Here is an 18349-nt window from a genome sequence, read left to right on the forward strand (position 1 = left end):
AGGAGGATGGTGGCCTACGCGCCCCCTGCTGGGAGGCTGCGGGAAGAAGCCCCAGGACCTCGGGTCTGCAGAAGAGCAACCGAGCCCCAGGACGAGCCCCCTTTGGGGTCTGTAGCCTGGTGCGCCTCCTTTTGGAATCAAATGATACTGCGCTTCTATTTCCGGATCTCCTAAGTGAAATCCAACCCAAGCACATCAAATCCAGAAAAGCTCCAAGACTAGGCGAGCCCAAAAGGAGTTCAAGGAGTCCAGGTTTTACTGCGGATTCTTTGGCGCTAGCTCCCATTTGACAAATCAACATCTCAATCTGACAATTAGTAGTGGAGGTGGGGGGAGAGGGGCTCTCGCCGCCTGGACCGCTTAGCCCTCCCGGCGGGCTGCAGAGAGGTGGGCGGTACTGGCAGTGATGAACGACTCCGGGGGGGCCCGGGGCCCGGAGCGCGCATTCATTACTCGACTGACAGGCGGGCGGCGGGCCGCCCGGGCCTCGAGTGGACGTGCCGGGAAAGAGGCAGGAGAGAGAATAAGGGAGGCATGTAACAACCCCACTGCCTGGTCAGCTCCCAGTTCTTCGCCTCAACCCTGGTACTTGACAAACTTGAGCTCAGCCTTTTAGCTGTCCAGGCTGGCCCTGGCTACAGAATTTGGGGAGCAGGGACGGGGACCTAAGCCCTCTGCCCAGGTTAGGTGATTGAAAGTCTAAGATGTCAAGAAATGGTATAGACAGGCCTGAAGACTAGGCCCTTCGCCCCGACCTGGGAGGAATTGTCTATACACACAGAGGTGGTGTGTGACAGGGATTGATGGATGTGGGTCTCGTGTAGGGATCAGTTACTGTGTGTGTCAATGTAAGGGATGTGTTGGCCTGACTTTGACAGTGGAGGTGTGTGCCGCGTGTATCTGAGGATGAGCTGCCACCTTTCCCTGCGTATCTGTGCAACCCCCCCTGCTGTCATCTGTCTCCAATTCTGTAGGAAACAGGAGTGTGCATGGTGACAGCTGAGGTGTGCGACTGGGGTGGGGGCGATAGATATTAACTGCAAGGATGCTGGTTTGGACAACCGCTCCCTTCCACCACCTCCATCTCAAACATCATCCCTTTCCCAAGCTTCCTGAAAGTAGCAGTTGCTTTTTCCAAAGTCCAGAGACCCAGTTGCTAGGTCCTGAGGAAGGATGTGTTTATTTACCAGAGTTTTCCATAGTTCACATATATACACACACATACACCCAGCCTCCCTTACATATAGTCTCTAATATAAGATGCAATCTCTAACCCATCTGGCTTCCTCCAGCTAGTGGTGGACAGAGAGGATGAGGGAGATTTCAGGAAGGGAAGGGGCCGACCATCAGACCTCCAAGAGAGACCACCACTTTGGGGCCTGGGCTAGTGGCTTCAAGGACTCTTACCTTTTGGATTTCAAGTTCAGTTTCTGGTTGACACCTTGGAAGGACAATGTGAATTATATTCTAAGTCCTCTCCTCTCTTTTCACCTGGCTTTGTCTCCACCCCCCTTCCCCACTCTCAAAATACACCAAAAGGTTGACCTTCCCAGTCCTGAATCTCCTGAGTCTACAGGGCAGAGAGTAGAGATGATTCTGGGTCTCTGGTCCCCTATTTTGTTCAATGTGTCTTTGAGCCACTTTCCCTTTGCCTTGCGCTTCTTTAAACATAGAGTATCTCTTGGAACCGCTATAGTTTTGTCGCCACACCCCTCCTTCTGTCTGTAGGTCTCCACATTTAGGAATCTCTTCCAAATTTGTCTGCCTACAATTAGGGGTCTCTTTGTTCCTCTGGGGCTTCTCCCTCTGGGAATACCTTGGTGCAACAGTGAGGCCCATTGGGATGGGGAGAGGGAGAAAGGCTTCCTTCCCGTCCCCATCCAGAGGCGACTGCGACCTAAGGATGGCCAGGTAATGTCAGGATCCGGCCACGGCCAGGTCGCTTCTCATTCAGGGCACAGGCACCTGGTCGATGCCCCACTGTCCGCCCCCCCCACCCCCAAGCAGTCCTCCTCCAAGCCCCCGCCCCCTCCGCCCCCTCCACCCCCTCCACCCGCCTGGAAAAGGCAAATTTGACATTTTTAAATCCCGAGCCTTACAGGGATCGATGCGGCCCGGGGGCCCCGCCCGGGGTCGATATTCCTGATTGGGAAGCGGCCGCTGCGCGGAGCCGGCGTGTAAATCACCCGGACTGGGGGAGGGGGCGCAGGAGCCAACTGCTTCCCCGGCGCGCGCAGCCAGGCGGGGTCCCCGCCCGGGCCCAACCCAAGGGCGAAGGAATGAGGAGACAGACAGGCCTTAGAGACCCGGAGAGAAGCCCGCCCATGGGCTCCCCCTCCCCCGCCCAGCTCTGCTAACTCTGCGGCCCGACTCCTGTCTCGCTTCAGCGGCCTCCACCCTCCGTTGCCCCTGGAGCCGCCGGGGAGGCCGGTGTCGGAGCCAGCCATGCGGCGGCTCCTCTCCGGCCGCTCCCGCGGGGCCTGGGCTTCGGCGGCGGCGGCTGTCACGAAGCCGACAGGCCGGGCCGGCCGGGAAGGGGAGGGTGGCGGGGGAAGAGATGGGGGTGGGGGGGGAGGCTGGCGCGGATCTGGCTCACAGTGGGCGCGCAACAGATGTTTGCGGAATTGAGGGACAGCAAGGTGGCGTGGGCACCGAGCGGCGAGCAGCCCCTGACCGAGGCGCGGGCGAGGCAGGGGGCGGCCCAGACCTGTCGGGGGTGGGAGTTGGGGGCCATCCAGCGGGGGTGAGGAGGCCCCCGGGGGGGCAATCTGGGGAGGCTGAGCTGGATAGACCCCTCTCTGTGCGACCAGGGTAGCAGAGAACAAAAGAGAATCGAGTGAGAAGGCAAGTTCTGGCTCCTTTTACAGCCGCTCCTGCCCTCCAAGCCTCTTAGTTCTCTCTTGGGGAAATCGAGGCAGCCGAGGCTGAGAACGGCCAGGAAGGTTAAAAGCGCTATCAGCAACGAGGCTGGGGCAGCAACCAGAATTCTCCCGTGGGTCTCTGGATTCACCTGCCCGCCCCCGGTCCGCTAGCGGGTAATAATACTCGACCACGACCCCCACGGCAGCTCAGACCCTCCCCTCCCGCTTCAGCTTGTCAGATCCCCCACTCCCCACCCGGCGCCAGTTTATAGAACAACAATTTGGGGAAAACAATCCGGGCCGAGTGACGGCCCCGTAATTGTGACAAAGTGAGTGCGGGCGGCTGGAGAGAGCGCTAGGGCGGGAGCGCGGCGGGGCGAGGCGCAGGCAGGGGCGCCTCCCGCTCGCCCCGCCGCCCTCGCGTTCACATTCCGGTCATCTCCCATCCCTCTCCTTGACTCTTCTCCAATTCTTCTTCTCCCGGCTCTTCGCGCCTCCCTTCTCTTGTTCCTCCATCGCTCTTCCCTTTCCTCTCGGTAACGGCTCTTCTCCCGCCCCTGCCCCGCCGCAGCCCCCTCCCCGGGGCGCCTTTTCCTCTCTCACTTCTCCCTCTCTCCTCCGCCCCCCACTTGTTTCTCCATCTTTTTCTCGTGCTCAATCGCCCTTGGGGCCCTGGCTCGCACCTCACAACGCGCTTCTCTACCACCCGTGTCCAGGCTTCCTGAGATCGAGCCCTTAGCCCCCTTCCCGGCCCCCACTCGCTGGGAGGCCGGAGCAGCCCAGCACCCAGGGGTTCCTCCCTCCCGGCTGCTAGTGGCTCGCGGCAGCCCCGGGGCCCAGGCGGCCTGCCCTCTTCCCTCCCCCTGCCGCCGCTGCCTCTCCAACCCCTCTCCCTGCGCCCAGAGCTAGTTTGTTTGTCCAGCGGCGGCTGCTGCCGCGCGAGCTGTTTGCCGAGCTTAGCGCGCCGCCGCGCACTGGCGGCCCAATTAAGTCTCATTCATTATTCAACGCCCCCTTCGGCCCCCGCCCCCCAGCTGGCGGCTCCGGCGTCGTTCCGGGGTCCCTCACAGCCCTGGCCCCTCAGTGAGCCCTAGGGGGCAATATGCGAAGCCGCATTCCCTCCCCAGGCCGGGATAAAGACTGAGGGGGCTGGGAATGTGGAGGGAACAGAAACTGTCGACTGCAGGGAGGCCTTCCAAACCCACTCTACCCCCAGGTCAAATCTGGGGGACCTGGGAGATCCCCGCGTTTCCCAGAGGAGGAAACAGGCCCAACAAATGGCAAGACTTGGCCAAGGTCACCTAGCAGGACTGGAGACCACGACACTGAAATGAAGGCACTTGCGTCCCCCTTCCATCTCAGCATCGAGGCAGGAGGACGCAGGCTGTTCTTGTGGGGAGACCGTCATTCCCACCCCTTTTTCTCCCGGAACTCCCTTTCGCCAAAGTCAGGGAAATACAGCGGATTTGGTGTTCCTGAGGGATGGGGAGGCTCCTCGGGTCTCAGGTTCAGATCTAAATGTAGCGCCCCCGAGGCAGGGCAGGGAGGCTAATTCCACCGGACAGTCGTCTCTACAGACAGCCTTAGAGGAATTGGAAGTGGAGCCATCCAAGGCACCGGGGCGATGGAGTAGGGAGAAGGGAGTGTAGCCTGAGGTGAGGGAGGAGTCACAGACCCATTGGTGGGAGTGAATGAGAGCGATCAAGCGCTGGTCTGTGCGTTTATAATGGCCCAACCGGGGCTTCCTTGCTGGGGCAGTTGGGCCAAGGTGAGCCTGGAGACCCGCCCGTCACGGTCAGCGCGCAAGCGGCAGCGCCACCTGGTGGTTGTGGTGTCGCGGTGCAGGTGCACTCGGCCTGGAGTGGGCGCTGTGCAAGCCAGGTTGAGCTTGGGGAGGCTGAATACGCAGCGGAAAACCTTAGAGGAGCCCTACCTTGAAAGGTGATCCCTACCCGGGCCGGGAGGGCCTTGGGGAGGGGCCTGGCCAGGACGGCCCGACTTCCGTGACACGGCAAACACAGAAAGACAAAGTCCATTTGGATGGAATCGGAGCGGAGAGAGAGGGGCCATTTTGACTCTGGGGTCAAAGGGAATGACCGATCTACTGGGGTCCGGGAGCGGAGGCACCCAGGTATGGCTGCTCACCCTGGGACCAGCAGGTGGTGGCTCGTGGGCGTGCCCCCATTCTGTGTAGAGGAGAGACACTGGCAGGCACACTTTGGCATCTGGTTTGATATTCTGGGGGTTCGTCTTGTCGCTGCGGCTTCCGAGAGACTCAGGTCTGTTCTGGAAGGAGGTGGACGAATTGTAGGGTGCCAGGGTCAAAATGTAGTTTTCCAGAGCTGGAGGGAATTCAGAACCTCTTGCAACTTTGGCTTGTGGGAAGATTTCCTCTTCTGGAGAGATGGGAGACTGGAGAGGGGCTAAAACCTCTGCCAACTGAAGGCAGCCCTCTCAAGAGTGGAGAAGCCTGCGGTGAAGGGTGTGTAGCAGGGGACTTTAAAAATGTGTAGGAACTGAAGATCAGTGGGTTAAAGGATCGGTCTGTGGTGTAGGTTGGCAGCTGTAGCCCTTTTTTTTTTTTGGTCTTTTTAGGGCCGCACCTGTGGCATATGGAGGTTCCATGGCAGCTGTAGCTCTGATTTGACCCCTAGCCTGGGAACTTGCATATGCTGAGGTGTGGCCCTAAAAATAAAATGTGTAGGAACTTTCGAAGGACATTGTATTCACTCCTATTCACTCCGCCCCCCAACCCATGTGTCTTTCCAGGAGGTCAGTGGTCTGAGGGGAGGTCTGAAAGTTAAACTTCTGCTTTTTTTGTCCATGTGCTGAGTTCTTGGTTACTCAGCTGAAAGCATTTAAAACATTCCTCCCCCTTAAATTTGGAGTCACTGTGGTTGTGAAAAGCAGAGATGAGGTTCTAGACGGAGGGTATGGGAGAACCACAATTTCAGGGACATTCAGGAAGATTAGTATTGGAAGGAAAAATGGTTACTCTGTTGGGACCTGGATATAATCTTATGACCGCTTTTTTCCATGACTTAAGGTCCAAGGATAACTTTGGGGCCATGACTGCCATGATTCTCACAGTGGATCCCGGATTTCTGCATTCCAAGCAATGGCAGGTGCCACTGGACTTGTTCTGAGAACTTTTTCCTAAAGGATGGCCAAGGGGCTCCTGATGACCTATGCCCTTTGGGCTGTAGGGGGCCCTGCTGGGCTCCACCACCTGTACCTGGGGCGGGACAGCCATGCACTGCTCTGGATGCTTACCCTGGGAGGGGGTGGGCTAGGCTGGCTCTGGGAATTCTGGAAGCTCCCAAGCTTTGTAGCGCAGGCCAACAGAGCCCAGGGGCAGAGGCAGAGCTCAGGAAGGGGGACACCCCCTCTGAGCCCCATTCGCTTTGCAGCTCAGATGATAGTGGGCATCTATTTTGGCCTTGTGGCTCTCATTAGCCTTTCCTTCATGGCCAGCTTCTATATTGTGGGCCTCCCACTGGCAGTTGGCTTAGGAGTCTTGCTGGTAGCTGCTGTTGGCAACCAGACCTCAGACTTTAAGCACACCCTAGGGGTGGCCTTTCTTATTTCCCCTATCTTCTATGGCCGCCCCATAGCCATCCTGCCCATCAGCTTGGCTGCCAGCATCACAGCCCAGAAGCATCGCCGCTACAAAACTTCAACTGGGTCAGAGACGCTCAGTGTGCGGCTCTACCGCCTGGGCTTGGCTTATCTGGCTTTCACAGGCCCGCTAGCATACAGCGCCCTCTGCAACACAGCCACCACCCTCAGCTATGTGGCAGAGACCCTTGGTTCCTTCTTGAGTTGGTTCAGTTTCTTCCCCCTCCTTGGCCACCTGATGGAGTCTGTCCTCCTTCTGCCTTACCGAGTCTGGAGTCTGCTGGTGGGAGATTATGGCTTCAGCAGCGGCTACTTCCAGGAGTGGGAGAAGCTATATGAGTTTGTTCAGAGTTTTCAGGATGAGAAGCGTCAGCTGGCATACCAGGTAAGCTTTTCTCCCCTCTCATTCCTGTCTGGGATGGCTCCGGGAGTTCAGCTAAGCCTCATTGGAGCTGGGGCCCCTTATATGGAAGTACTCTTTTCACATCTGCTGGCTCAGGGCCCAGAAGGGTGTCCTGGCTTCTTTGGGCTTCTGTGTGCCATGGATGAAGGTGCAGAGGCTCTGAAAGGGAGTGGGAAAAGATACATTTGTATTATTTACTTTTTATTGAGGTATGACATAAAGTACACTCATTTTATGTATATGCCTGTGTAACTACCACTCAGACAAAGGCATGGGATATTTCTAGTGCTACGAAGATTTCAGAGTTCCTGTCATGGCTCAGGGGAAACGAATCTGACTAGGAACCATGATGTTGCGGGTTCGATTCCCTGGCCTCACTCAGTGGGTTGAGGATCTGGCGTTGCCGTGAACTGTGGTGTAGGTTGCAGACATGGCTCGAATCCTGTATTGCTGTGGCTGTGGTGTAGGCCAGCAGCTGTAGTTCTGATTTGACCCCTAGCCTGGGAACCTCCATATGCTGCTGGTGTGGCCCTAAAAAAACACAAAAGACCAAAAAAAAAAAAAAAAAAAAAAAAAAAAAAAAAAAAAAAAGCTGAAATTCCAATCTGAGGCTCTGTGCCTTTCCCACCAGCAAGTGGAAGCCAATTCCAGCCTGATTTGGGAAGGAAGCAGGGAGAGGCCCAGGAGCCCTGACAACCTATGAGGTTCTGACTTGTTAGCTTCTGGTTCCCTAAGGTTTTGGGTCTTGCCGAGGGGGCAACAAATGAAGAAATACATCACAGATACCGGGAGCTGGTGAAGATCTGGCACCCTGACCACAATCGGCACCAGCCGGAGGAAGCTCAGCGGCACTTCCTGGAGATCCAGGCTGCCTATGAAGTCCTGAGTCAGCCCAGGAAGCCCAGGGGGTCCTGGAGGTGAGAAGAAATGTCCTGGCAAAACTGGGTAGCTTGTCTCAGCCTGGCTTTGCCCACGTGGGGCATCCCAATGGTATTAAAGAAACTGCTACTTGCCATGGAGGTGAGAAAACCTTAAGGGGTGAGAAAGCTTTTGTGGTGGAAGAATGTATTTATGTTTTAAATTTCTGAATTCTCGGCTACTATATTCCTGACCAATTTTTCTTAAAAGCCAGATGGTGAGGAAGTTTTCATGTGGCTCACTGAATTAAGGACCTGGTGTCACTGCAATGGCTCTGGTCGCTTGCTGTGGCATGGCTTCAATCCCTGACTAGGAAACTTCCTTGTGCTGCAGGTGCAGCCAAACAAAACAACCAGATAGTGAAGTGAAAGATGTATTATAAAACCAATAAAATATCTCTTAGAGACTATACCACCTTATTTCACCCCAGTACATTGGTGAATGATGAAGGACATTTATGCAACAATTTTTTTTTTTTTTTTTGGCTGCGCCTGGGGCATGTGGAATTTCCCAGGCCAGAGATGGAAACCTCACTACAAGAGTTCCCATTGTGGCACAGGGGAAACGAATTTGACTAGGAACCATGAGGTTGTGTGTTGGATCCCTGGCCTCACTCAGTGGGTTAAGGATGTGGCATGGCTATGAGCTGTGGTGTAAACCGGCAGCTGTAGCTCTGATTCAACCCCTAGCCTGGGAACCTCCATATGCTGCAGGTGCTGCCCTAAAAAGCAAAAAAAAAAAAAAAAAAAGATAAAGAAAACTTACTGCAGCTGACTCCTTAACCCACTGAGCCACCAGGGAACTCCATAATGTTTTTCACTGAGTTAGGTGACTGAAGAAAAATATAAGGGGTCTAATATTTCACAAGGTGTCTTGTGACAAGAAGATTTGATCTATTCTGTGGACTACCAAGGCGTAAGACTGGGGTTAAGTTTCAAAGTTGCAGAAAAATATTTTAATTCCACTTATAGGAGAACTTTCTAGGAGTTACACTTTTCCCAAGAAGGAACAAGCTGCCGAAGGGTAGGGGTAATTCTCCCATCACAGACTCTTCTGCCTGGAGGATGTGGAGAGCCCTCGAACCACACACAGGGGGGCGGGCTGGTTGAATTTTGTCAGGTCCTCCTGAAACTTGGCATTTAATTCCGAGTTACACACTCTGCTCCCTAGTTGCTAACCGTCCTGTGCGGGGGGTGGGGGTAGAAACACAGGCACACTGATATCAAAGTTCACTTTGTTTAGTGTTTTTTTGTTTGTTTGTTTTGCTTTTTACTTTTTAGAGCTGCATATGGAAGTTCCCAGGCTAGGGGTTGAATTGGAGCTGCAGCTGCCGGCCTACACCATGGCCACAGCAATGTGGCCAGATCTGAGCCATGTCTGTGACCACACCACAGCTCATGACAATGCCAAACACTTAACCCACTGGGCAGGGCCAGGGATGGAACATGCATATGCTCATGGATACCAGTCAGATTTGTTATTGATAAGCCCGAATGGGATCTCCTTTTTTTTTGTCTTTTTGCCATTTCTTGGGCCGCTCCCATGGCATATGGAGGTTCCCAGGCTGGGGGTCTAATCGGAGCTGTAGCCACTGGCCTACGCCAGAGCCACAGCAACTTGGGATCCGAGCCACGTCTGCAACCTACACCACAGCTCAGGGCAACGCCGGATCCTTAACCCACTGAGCAAGGGCAGGGACCGAATCCACAACCTCATGGTTCTTAGTTGGATTCGTTAACCACTGCACCACGACGGGAACTCCCCGAATGGGATCTCCTTGTTCAGTGTTTTGAACTATGTCCTAAGAGGTATAAATAAAATGCACTGGAAAATTGCAGAAGGGGAATTCTCATTGTGGCTCAGTGGGTTTAAAACCTGATATAGTCTCTGTGAGGATGCAGGTTTGATCCCTGGCCTCGGTCAGTAGGTTAAGGATCCAGGCAAGCTGTGGTGTAGGTCTCAGATACAGCTCGGATCCTGCATTGCTATGGCTATGGCATAGGCTGGCAGCTGTAGCTCCAATTCGATCCCTAACCTGAGAATATCCATATGCCATGGGTGTGACCATAAAAAGAAAGAAAAAAAAAATTGCAGGAGCAGGTGACGTTTTATGGGGACTTGGGAGAATTCATGATTTTATATCTCATGTGCTTTTTTTTTTTTTTTGTCTTTTTGCTATTTCTTGGGCCGCTCCTGCAGCATATGGAGGTTCCCAGGCTAGGGGTCGAATCGGAGCTGTAGCTGCCAGCCTATGCCAGAGCTACAACAACGCAGGATCCAAGTAGCGTCTGCAACCTACACCACAGCTCACGGCAACGCCGGATCTTTAACCCACTGCGCAAGGCCAGGAATTGAACCCGCAACCTCATGGTTCCTAGTCGGATTTGTTAACCACTGAGCCACGATGGGAACTCCTATCTCATGTGCTTTTATGCGGACTTTGGAAAACCCTAGGGAACCAACAGCTTGAGCATCTCAAGGGGGCCTTATTTAATTCCCAAGTGTGGAAGAAACAGCCCAGGATGCCTCAGTTTGCAGAGGAAGACTGGAGACCAGCAAGGTTAATATTATGTACCTTTCTCCAGCTTTCTTGCTCTTTTTTCTTTTCTTTTTTTTTTTTTTGGTATGTGCATATTTCACACTTTTCTTTTTTCTGGAAGTTAACTCTGAGTGGTATATGGTGTATTTTTCTTTTTCTTTTCTTTTTTTTTGTCTTTTTAGGGCCGCACCTGCAGCATTTGGAAGTTCCCAGGCTAGAGGTCAAATAAGAGTTGTAGCTTCCCGCCTACGACACAGCCACAGCAATGTGGGATCTTAGCCAAGTCTGTGACCTACACCACCGCTCACGGCAATGCTGGATCTTAACCCCCTGAGCGAGGCCAGCAATTGAACCCCTGTCCTCATGGATACTAGTCAGGTTCATTACTGCTGAGCCATGATGGGAACTCCTGTATTCTTTAAAAGTAATAGAATTATTTTGGCTAGTACTCCCTACTGATTAAAAAATAGTCCGATCAGGAGTTCCCATTGTGGCATAGCGGAAACAAATCTGACTAGGAATCATGAGGTTGTGGGTTCAATCCCTGGCCTCACTCAGTGGGTTAAGGATCTGGCGTGGCCGTGGGCTGTAGGGTAGGTGGCAGATGCGGCTCGGTTCCTGCATTGCTGTGGCTGTAGCATAGGCCAGCAGCTATAGCTCTGATTGTATACACTGATATACATTTCCTTTGAAAAACACAATTTGTCTAAGTAGCACATGGAATTTGAATGAGGCATTTTCATAGGCTATTAGTAACTTACTAACATGATATGTAGTACTATATCTATAAAATGTAAATATATGAAAAATAGTCCTGGGAATTCCCATCATGGTACAGCGGAAATGAATTTGTCTAGTATCCATGAGGATTCCGGCTCGATCCTTGGTCTCACTCAGTAGGTCAGTGATCCCGGCGTTGCCATGAGCTGTGGTGTAAGTCGCAGATGTGGCTCAGATCCTGTGTTGCTGTGGCTGTGGTGTAGGCCAGCAGCTGCAGTTCCAATTCGACCCTAGCCTGGGAATTTCCATATGCTGTGGGTGCTGCCCTAAAAGGCAAAAAAGAAAAAAAAAGAGTCTGTGAGAAAAAAGAGACAAAAGAGGCTTTACTTGATTTGGACAATTATTTTACAGTTCCCAAATTTTCTTATGAGTTTTTGTTATAAAAATATGGCATATTTTATTCAAATGAGAACTATTGGTGAGCAGTTTGTATTTTTCCAACATGAGCAATACTAGAATAGATATCTTTATTCTATTCTTTATTCTTATTCCGAGGCACATATTTTGTTTTCTTGAGGCTAGATTCCAATAAGTGGTAATGTAGGGTCAAAGAGAGTGTATGCTTTATTTATTTATTTATTTATTTTATTTATTTTTTCTTGTCTTTTTGCTATTCCTTGGGCCGCTCCCTCAGCATATGGAGGTTCCCAGGCTAGGGGTCGAATTGGAGCTGTAGCCTCCGGCCTACACCAGAGCCATAGCAACTCTGAGAGTGTATGCTTTAAATTTTGATTGATATTGTATCAGGTGACTTTTGGAAAAGATTGTAACAATCTACACTTCCACCAACAGTACAAGTAGCTTTTTCTTTGTCATGGGTATGGACTGCTACCACTCTTTTAAATTTTGGCCAAATTGGATTTCCCATCGTGGCTAGTGGTTAATGAATCCGACTAGGAACCGCGAGGTTGTGGGTTTGATCCCTGGCCTTGCTCAGTGGGTTAAAGATCTGGCGATGCCGTGAGCTGTGGTGTAGGTCACAGACGTGGCTCGAATCCCATGTTGCTTGGCTCTGGCGTAGGCCGGCAGCTACAGCTCCCATTAGACCCCTAAACTGGGAACCTCCATATGCCGCGGGAGTGGCCCTAGAAAAGGCAAAAAAAAAAAAATTTTTTTTTGGCAAGATGATCGGTGGGAAATAGTTTCTGATGACTTCAATTTGCATTTCCCTGACTCTTAGTGAAGTTTGGCATATTTTCAAATTTTATTGGGCACTTGCATTTCCTGTTCAGTGACCTGCCTGATCATATCATCTATGTATTTTTTTTTTTAATTGTGTTCCTATTTTTCTCTGTGGAGTCTATTTTCTTGATATCTTTGCTTGATTGAAACCTTAGTCCTTTATTACATGTGCTGTAGATATTTTCCGCCCAATATATGGTTGGTCTTTTGACTTTATTTTTGTATTTTTATTTATTTTTTGCTTTTTAGGGCCACACCTGAGGCATATGGAGGTTCCCAGGCTAGGGATCTAATTGGATCTGTAGCCACTGGCCTACGCCACAGCCAAGCAACTCGGGATCTGAGCGGCATCTGCCATCTACACCACAGCTCACGGCAACACTGGATCCTTAACCCACTGAGCAAGGCCAGGATTTAACCTGTCACCTCATGGTTCCTAGTCAGATTCATTTCCGCTGTGCCACGACAGGAACGCCAACGGTGTAACATTTAAATAATAGCATATACTTTTAAGAGATTGCTGCGATAAAGAAGCTAGCATATGCAGAGTGAGCAAATATAGCTAGAATTCCCTTTCCTCTTTTCAGCCTATATAAGGAACTATGGCTTGAGTGTCTAGTGAGTTACTGGTATAGAATGAAATTTCTACAGGTAAGGCTGAATTTTCCTAGAGTGTATTAGTGTATTTTGTATTTAAAAACAAATTCCTTGGCGTTCTCACTGTGATGCAATGGGATCAGCAGCGTCTCTGGAGCTCTGGGATGCAGGTTTGATCCCTGGCCCTGTGCACTGGGTTAAGGATCCGGCATTGCCACAGCTGCAGTGTAGGTTGCAGCTCTAGCTGGGATCTGATCCCTGGCTGGGGAACTCCATATGCCATGGGGTGGCCAAAAAGGGAAAAAATTCCTTTTGGTCTCCTATAAATCCCTGTATGAATGCTTTCATATAATGGTTAGAAAGAATGGAGTTCCCGTCGCGGCGCAGTGGTTAACGAATCCGACTAGGAACCATGAGGTTGTGGGTTCGGTCCCTGCCCTTGCTCAGTGGGTCAAGGTTCCGGCGTTGCCGTGAGCTGTGGTGTAGGTCGCAGACGCGGCTCGGATCCCGCGTTGCTGTGGCTCTGGCGTAGGCTGGCAGCTACAGCTCCGATTCGACCCCTAGCCGGGGAACCTCCATATGCCATGGGAGCGGCCCAAGAAATAGCAAAAAGACAAAAAAAAGAAAAAAAAAAAAAGAAAGAATAAGAATGATGGATTGTGTTGTGTGTTGTGATGATAGGGTTACAAGTGGTCCTCTCCCCTTCTTTTTTTAATGGCTGCACCCCTGGCATAAGGAAGTTTCTAGGCCAGGGATTAAATCCTAGCCGCAGCTGCAGCAATGCCAGACCTTTTAACCCACTGTGCTGGACAGGAAGCAGATCCTTGCCTCTGCAGTGACCAGAGCTGCTGCAATTGGATTCTTAAAGCACTGTGCCACAACCAGAATGCTGAGACGCTCTTGTTTTATAGTTAAGAAAATGCCAGGAGTTCCCTTTGTGGCACAGTGGAAACAAATCCGACTAATATCCATGAGGATGCAGGTTCAATTCCTGGCCTCGCTCAGTGGGTCAAGGATCCAGTGTTGCTGTGAGCTATGGTGTAGGTCGCAGATGCAGCTTGGATCCCACATTGCTGTGGCTGTGGCATAGGCTGGAAGCTGCAGCTCTGATTCAACCCCTAGCCTGGGAACTTCCATATGCCGTGGGTGCAGCAAGAAAGACAGACAGACAGACAGAAAGAGGAGATTCCAGCCTTTCTTAGCTGTTTATGGGGAACCAGGAAAGTGGGGTTGGGTTTGGTCATTTGTGGATGACTGTTTTAAAATGGGACAGAGCTCCTCTGGGCCAGTAGTGACAGCAGAATTCCTTCGAATGAGAACACCTCTGCAGGTAAGATGAACGTCATGGGAAGGAGATGGGGAACTGCTTGTAAGGTGGCCCTTTTCACCTGCAGATTCTTTTTGCCTTTTCTAAGACCGCTCCCGAGGCATATGGAGGTTTCCAGGCTGGGGGTCTAATCAGAGCTATAGCCATCAGCCTACGCCAGAGCCACAGCAACATGGGATCCGAGCCAGGTCTGCGACCTGCACCACAGCTCATGGCCAGGGGTCGAACCTGCCGTGGTTCCATGATGCGTTAACCACTGTGCCACGACGGGAACTCCTCTCACCTGCAGATTCTCCTTGTGGAACTCTATTGGCATCCTTGGCAGATTCATTTCGATTAGGGAAGCTGTCCCCTGACAGCTAGAGTCTCAGTCCTTCTATGCAGAAGAGTTTCAAGTTTATGAAGCATGGGTGGTCTGCCATCCAACTCTTACCCCACTGGTCACTTTAGTGTGGATTGGTGTTAAGATTCCCACAGGAGAGAGGTTTGCGGGTGTGGGCTGCAGCACTAGGTGAAAAATGAGAAAGTTAGAGAATGTTTACCTCTTAGCAGGAAAGACTATTTGATTAAACTATCTTTGGATTTTATCTTCCCTCTTGTCCTGGCCCGTGTGCAGGTACTGAAATCGAGTGTTTTTCAGGATTAAGCTACCTTCCTACCTTCTAGATGTCCTACCTCTGAGGACATCTAGATATTCATGTATCTAATGCTGTAGCCTAGCCATGTTTTTGAAAAAAAAGAAATGGAGGCGTTTCCATCATGGCTCAGTGGTTAATGAATCTGACTAGGAACCATGAGGTTGCGTGTTCGATCCCTGGCCTAGCTCAGTGGGTTAAGGATCCAGCGTTGCTTGTAAGCTGTTGGTGTAGGTCGAAGACACGGCTCAGATCCCATGCTGCTGTGGCTCTGGCATAGGCTGCTGGCTACAGTTCAGATTAGACCCCTAGCCTGGGGACCTCTATATGCCATGGGTACAGCCCTAGAAAAGACCAAAAGAAAAAAGAAAAAAGAAAAAAAGAAAAAAAGAAACGGAGCGAATCATGTGAATTTAGAATGTCTAGAAGGAAATTCTGCTTTGTCACCAGAGCTGTGACATTATAATCACTAAGACTTTTCTGGGACTGTGCTTCCCCAAGGACCTGATAGAGTGAAAATCAGCTGAAAGTAGAAATTCACTATAAAATAATTGTTTTTAAAAAAATGCAACCAAGGAGTTCCCGTCGTGGCGCAGTGGTTAACGAATCCGACTAGGAACCATGAGGTTGCGGGTTCGGTCCCTGCCCTTGCTCAGTGGGTTAACGATCTGGCGTTGCCGTGAGCTGTGGTGTAGGTTGCAGACGCGGCTCGGATCCCGCGTTGCTGTGGCTCTGGCGTAGGCCGGTGGCCACAGCTCCGATTCAACCCCTAACCTGGGAACCTCCATATGCCGCAGGAGCGGCCCAAGAAATAGCAACAACAACAACAAAAAGACAAAAAGACAAAAAAAAAAAAAAAAAAAAAAAAGTGGAAAAAAAAAATGCAACCAAGATATTAGCAAGTGAATGGTCTTCCTTATTCTCTACCTGAGTTGATGTAATGAAATCCAATGCTTTTATAGTCTTCTGCTCCTACAAATAAAAATGTAGAGACCTGGAGTTCCCCTCGTGCCTCAGCGGTAACAAACCCAGCTGGTATCCATGAGGATGCAGGCTCCATCCCCAGCCTTATCAGTGGGTTAAAGATCTGGTGTTGCTGTAAGCTGCCATGTAGGTCGCAGACGAGGCTTGGATCTGGCATTGGCTGTGGTGTAGTGTAGGCCAGCAGCAGCTCTGATTTGATGCCTTGCCTGGGAACTTGTATATGCCGAGGGTGTGGCCCTAAAAAGCAAAAAAAAAAAAAAAGCACAGACCCATTAAAGAGTTAGAAGGGAACTGAGAAGGCCCCTACCCCAAGTATGCATCTGGTGCAGCATCTTGAGAATAGTTTGCCTCACAGATGACCATACTGGCTTGCTTTCTTTCTTTCTTTTTTCTTTTCTTTTTTTTTTTTTTTTTTTGGTCTTTTTAGGGCCACACCCATAGCATATGGTAGTTTCCAGGCTAGGGGTCAAATCGGAGCTGCAGCTGCTGGCCTACACCACAGCCACAGCAACTAGGGATCCTAGCCGCATCTCACAGCAATATCAGACCCTTAACCCACTGAGCAAGGCCAGGGATCAAACCCATATCCTCATGGATACTAGTCAGGTTCGTTAAGTGCTGAGCCATGATGGGAACTCCTGAACATTCTTAATTGTTATTTTATTTATTTATTTTTTTTGGTCTTTTTGCCTTTTTCTAGGGCCGCTTCCCTTGGCATATGGAGGTTCCCCGGCTAGGGGTCGAATCGGAGCTGTAGCCACCGGCCTACGCCAGAGCCACAGCAACTCGGGATCCGAGCTGCGTCTGTGACCCACACCACAGCTCACGGCAAAGCCAGATCCTTAACCCACTGTGCAAGGCCAGGGATCAAACCCGAAACCTCGAGGTTCCTAGTCAGATTCATTAGCCACTGCGCCACGGTGGGAACTCCAATTGTTGTTCTTTTATTAGACTGAAATTTGCTTCCCTGAAATTTCTTTCTAGATCTGCCCTCTCTTGGTACAAAGAACAAAAACTGACCAAAAAAAAAAAAAAAAAAAAAAAAAAAACCTTTCTTGGGAAGAACCTGCCTTTTACCTCATATCCTTCCAAATCTTCCCTTTTCCAGATTAAACACCGCCTTGTTTAAGGAAGCGCTGTAGTTCAGTAGAGAGAAGACGGATGGAGAAGGAGATGGATTCTCCTTCTGCCACTGGCATGACCAGGATGAGCCACTTTACCATCGGGTCCCAGTTTTTTCCCTGTAAGGTGAAGAAGTTGGACTTTGTTAAGATCGCTTTTCTCACTGGATTCTGGGTTTTTAACTGTTCATCTGGGGCTTGTGTTAAATCGTTTGGTTTGTCATCTTCTCTGCCCTCTTGTGGACACTGTCTTGGGAAGAAAATAAAATATTTAATTGCTCAAAAACAATATAAGGGCCATTTCCCTCCATAAAATATTTCACCTGTATCAAACTCTTTTAGTTTATTCATCTTCCCTTCTCGTTCCCATCCATAGACGTATGTAATTGAATCATATCAGGGATACAATTTTATAGTTTTTCCCCCTCACTGAATCATAAGCCTTTATATATATATTACTATGAAGACTTCATACATATATATTTTTTATAGAAATATAATTCACATACCATAAATTTACCCTTTTAAAGTACACAGTTTAGGAGTTCGTGTTGTGGCTCAGCAGAAATGAACCTTACCAGCATCCATGAAGATGCAGATTTGATCCCTGGCCTCACTCAGTGGGTTAAGAATTCAGTGTTGCTATGAGCTGTGGTGTACGTAGCAGATGAGGCTTGGATCTGACGCTGCTGTGACTATGGTGTAGGCTGGCAGCTACAGCTCCAATTTGACCCCTAGCTTGGGAACCTCCATATGCTGCAAGTGCAGCCCTAAAAAGACAAAAATAAATAAATAAATAATATACAGTTTGGTAGTTTTTTTAGTGGTATATTGATGAGGTTGTAACCACAAACACTAATTCCAGAACATTTTTACCCTCCCCAAAAGAAACCCCATACCTATGAGCCATCACTCTCCATTCTCTCCTCCCCCAGCCCCTGGCAACTACTAATTTACTTTCTGTCTCTATGGATTTGCCTATTCTGGACATTTTAAACAAATGGAATCATATAATGTCTACTTTTGTATCTGACTTCTTTCACTTAGCATAATATTTTCAAGATTTGTCCATTTGTAGCATGCATTATTATTATGCATTTTAAGTTTTTTTTTTCAAATAGCATAACTATATTTTAATGCTATATAACATTCCCTTCTTGGGAGACATTTTATCTATCTATCTATAAAGAATGCTGCATTGATATTTTCATGCTTCTAATTCATCTATTTTCTTGAATTATTTCAGAATAAACTCCCTTGGGTGGGATTACTGGGTCAAAGGGTATGAACATTTTTATGACTCTTGTCAATATTGCTCTTAAATTGTGCTGCCCAGAACTAAATGCAATTCTCAGATGTGTTCAGACAGAACAGGGTACTGTGG

At 50.0% G+C, this 18349-nt stretch overlaps 1 protein-coding gene across 3 annotated transcripts; it reads left to right on the forward strand.

Annotated features, from left to right (window-relative positions):
- The first annotated feature begins 4894 nt into the window (after positions 1–4894).
- Positions 4895–17254, forward strand: DNAJC22 (DnaJ heat shock protein family (Hsp40) member C22). Of its 3 annotated transcripts, none has more exons than XM_005655559.4 (4): positions 4895–5140; positions 5908–6864; positions 7618–7799; positions 16953–17254. In XM_005655559.4, the coding sequence occupies exons 2-4, from the start codon at positions 6025–6027 to the stop codon at positions 16984–16986; spliced, it is 1056 nt and encodes a 351-aa protein (XP_005655616.2). In that variant the 5' UTR covers positions 4895–5140; positions 5908–6024; the 3' UTR covers positions 16987–17254. The 3 variants fall into 3 exon arrangements, with proteins under 3 accessions (XP_005655616.2, XP_003355426.2, XP_020947260.2); XM_003355378.5 differs by having other exon boundaries at positions 4895–4992; XM_021091601.2 differs by lacking the exon at positions 16953–17254 and having other exon boundaries at positions 4895–4992; positions 7618–8219.
- The last annotated feature ends 1095 nt before the right edge of the window (positions 17255–18349 follow it).

The sequence above is a fragment of the Sus scrofa genome, chromosome 5 (assembly GCF_054392235.1).
Source record: "Sus scrofa isolate SSC_HxYL_T2T_F1_AM1 chromosome 5, Sscrofa_HxYL_maternal_Yorkshire_Landrace_v2.0, whole genome shotgun sequence".
Classification (NCBI taxonomy): Eukaryota; Metazoa; Chordata; class Mammalia; order Artiodactyla; family Suidae; genus Sus; species Sus scrofa.

Excerpts from the sequence above, each read along its gene's own strand:
- DNAJC22 (XM_005655559.4), top strand. The coding sequence starts at position 6,025 with ATGGCCAAGGGGCTCCTGATGACCTATGCCCTTTGGGCTGTAGGGGGC. Across the intron at positions 6,865-7,617 it reads AGCGTCAGCTGGCATACCAG|GTTTTGGGTCTTGCCGAGGG; the intron begins GTAAGCTTTTCT and ends TGGTTCCCTAAG. Across the intron at positions 7,800-16,952 it reads AAGCCCAGGGGGTCCTGGAG|ATTAAACACCGCCTTGTTTA; the intron begins GTGAGAAGAAAT and ends TCCCTTTTCCAG.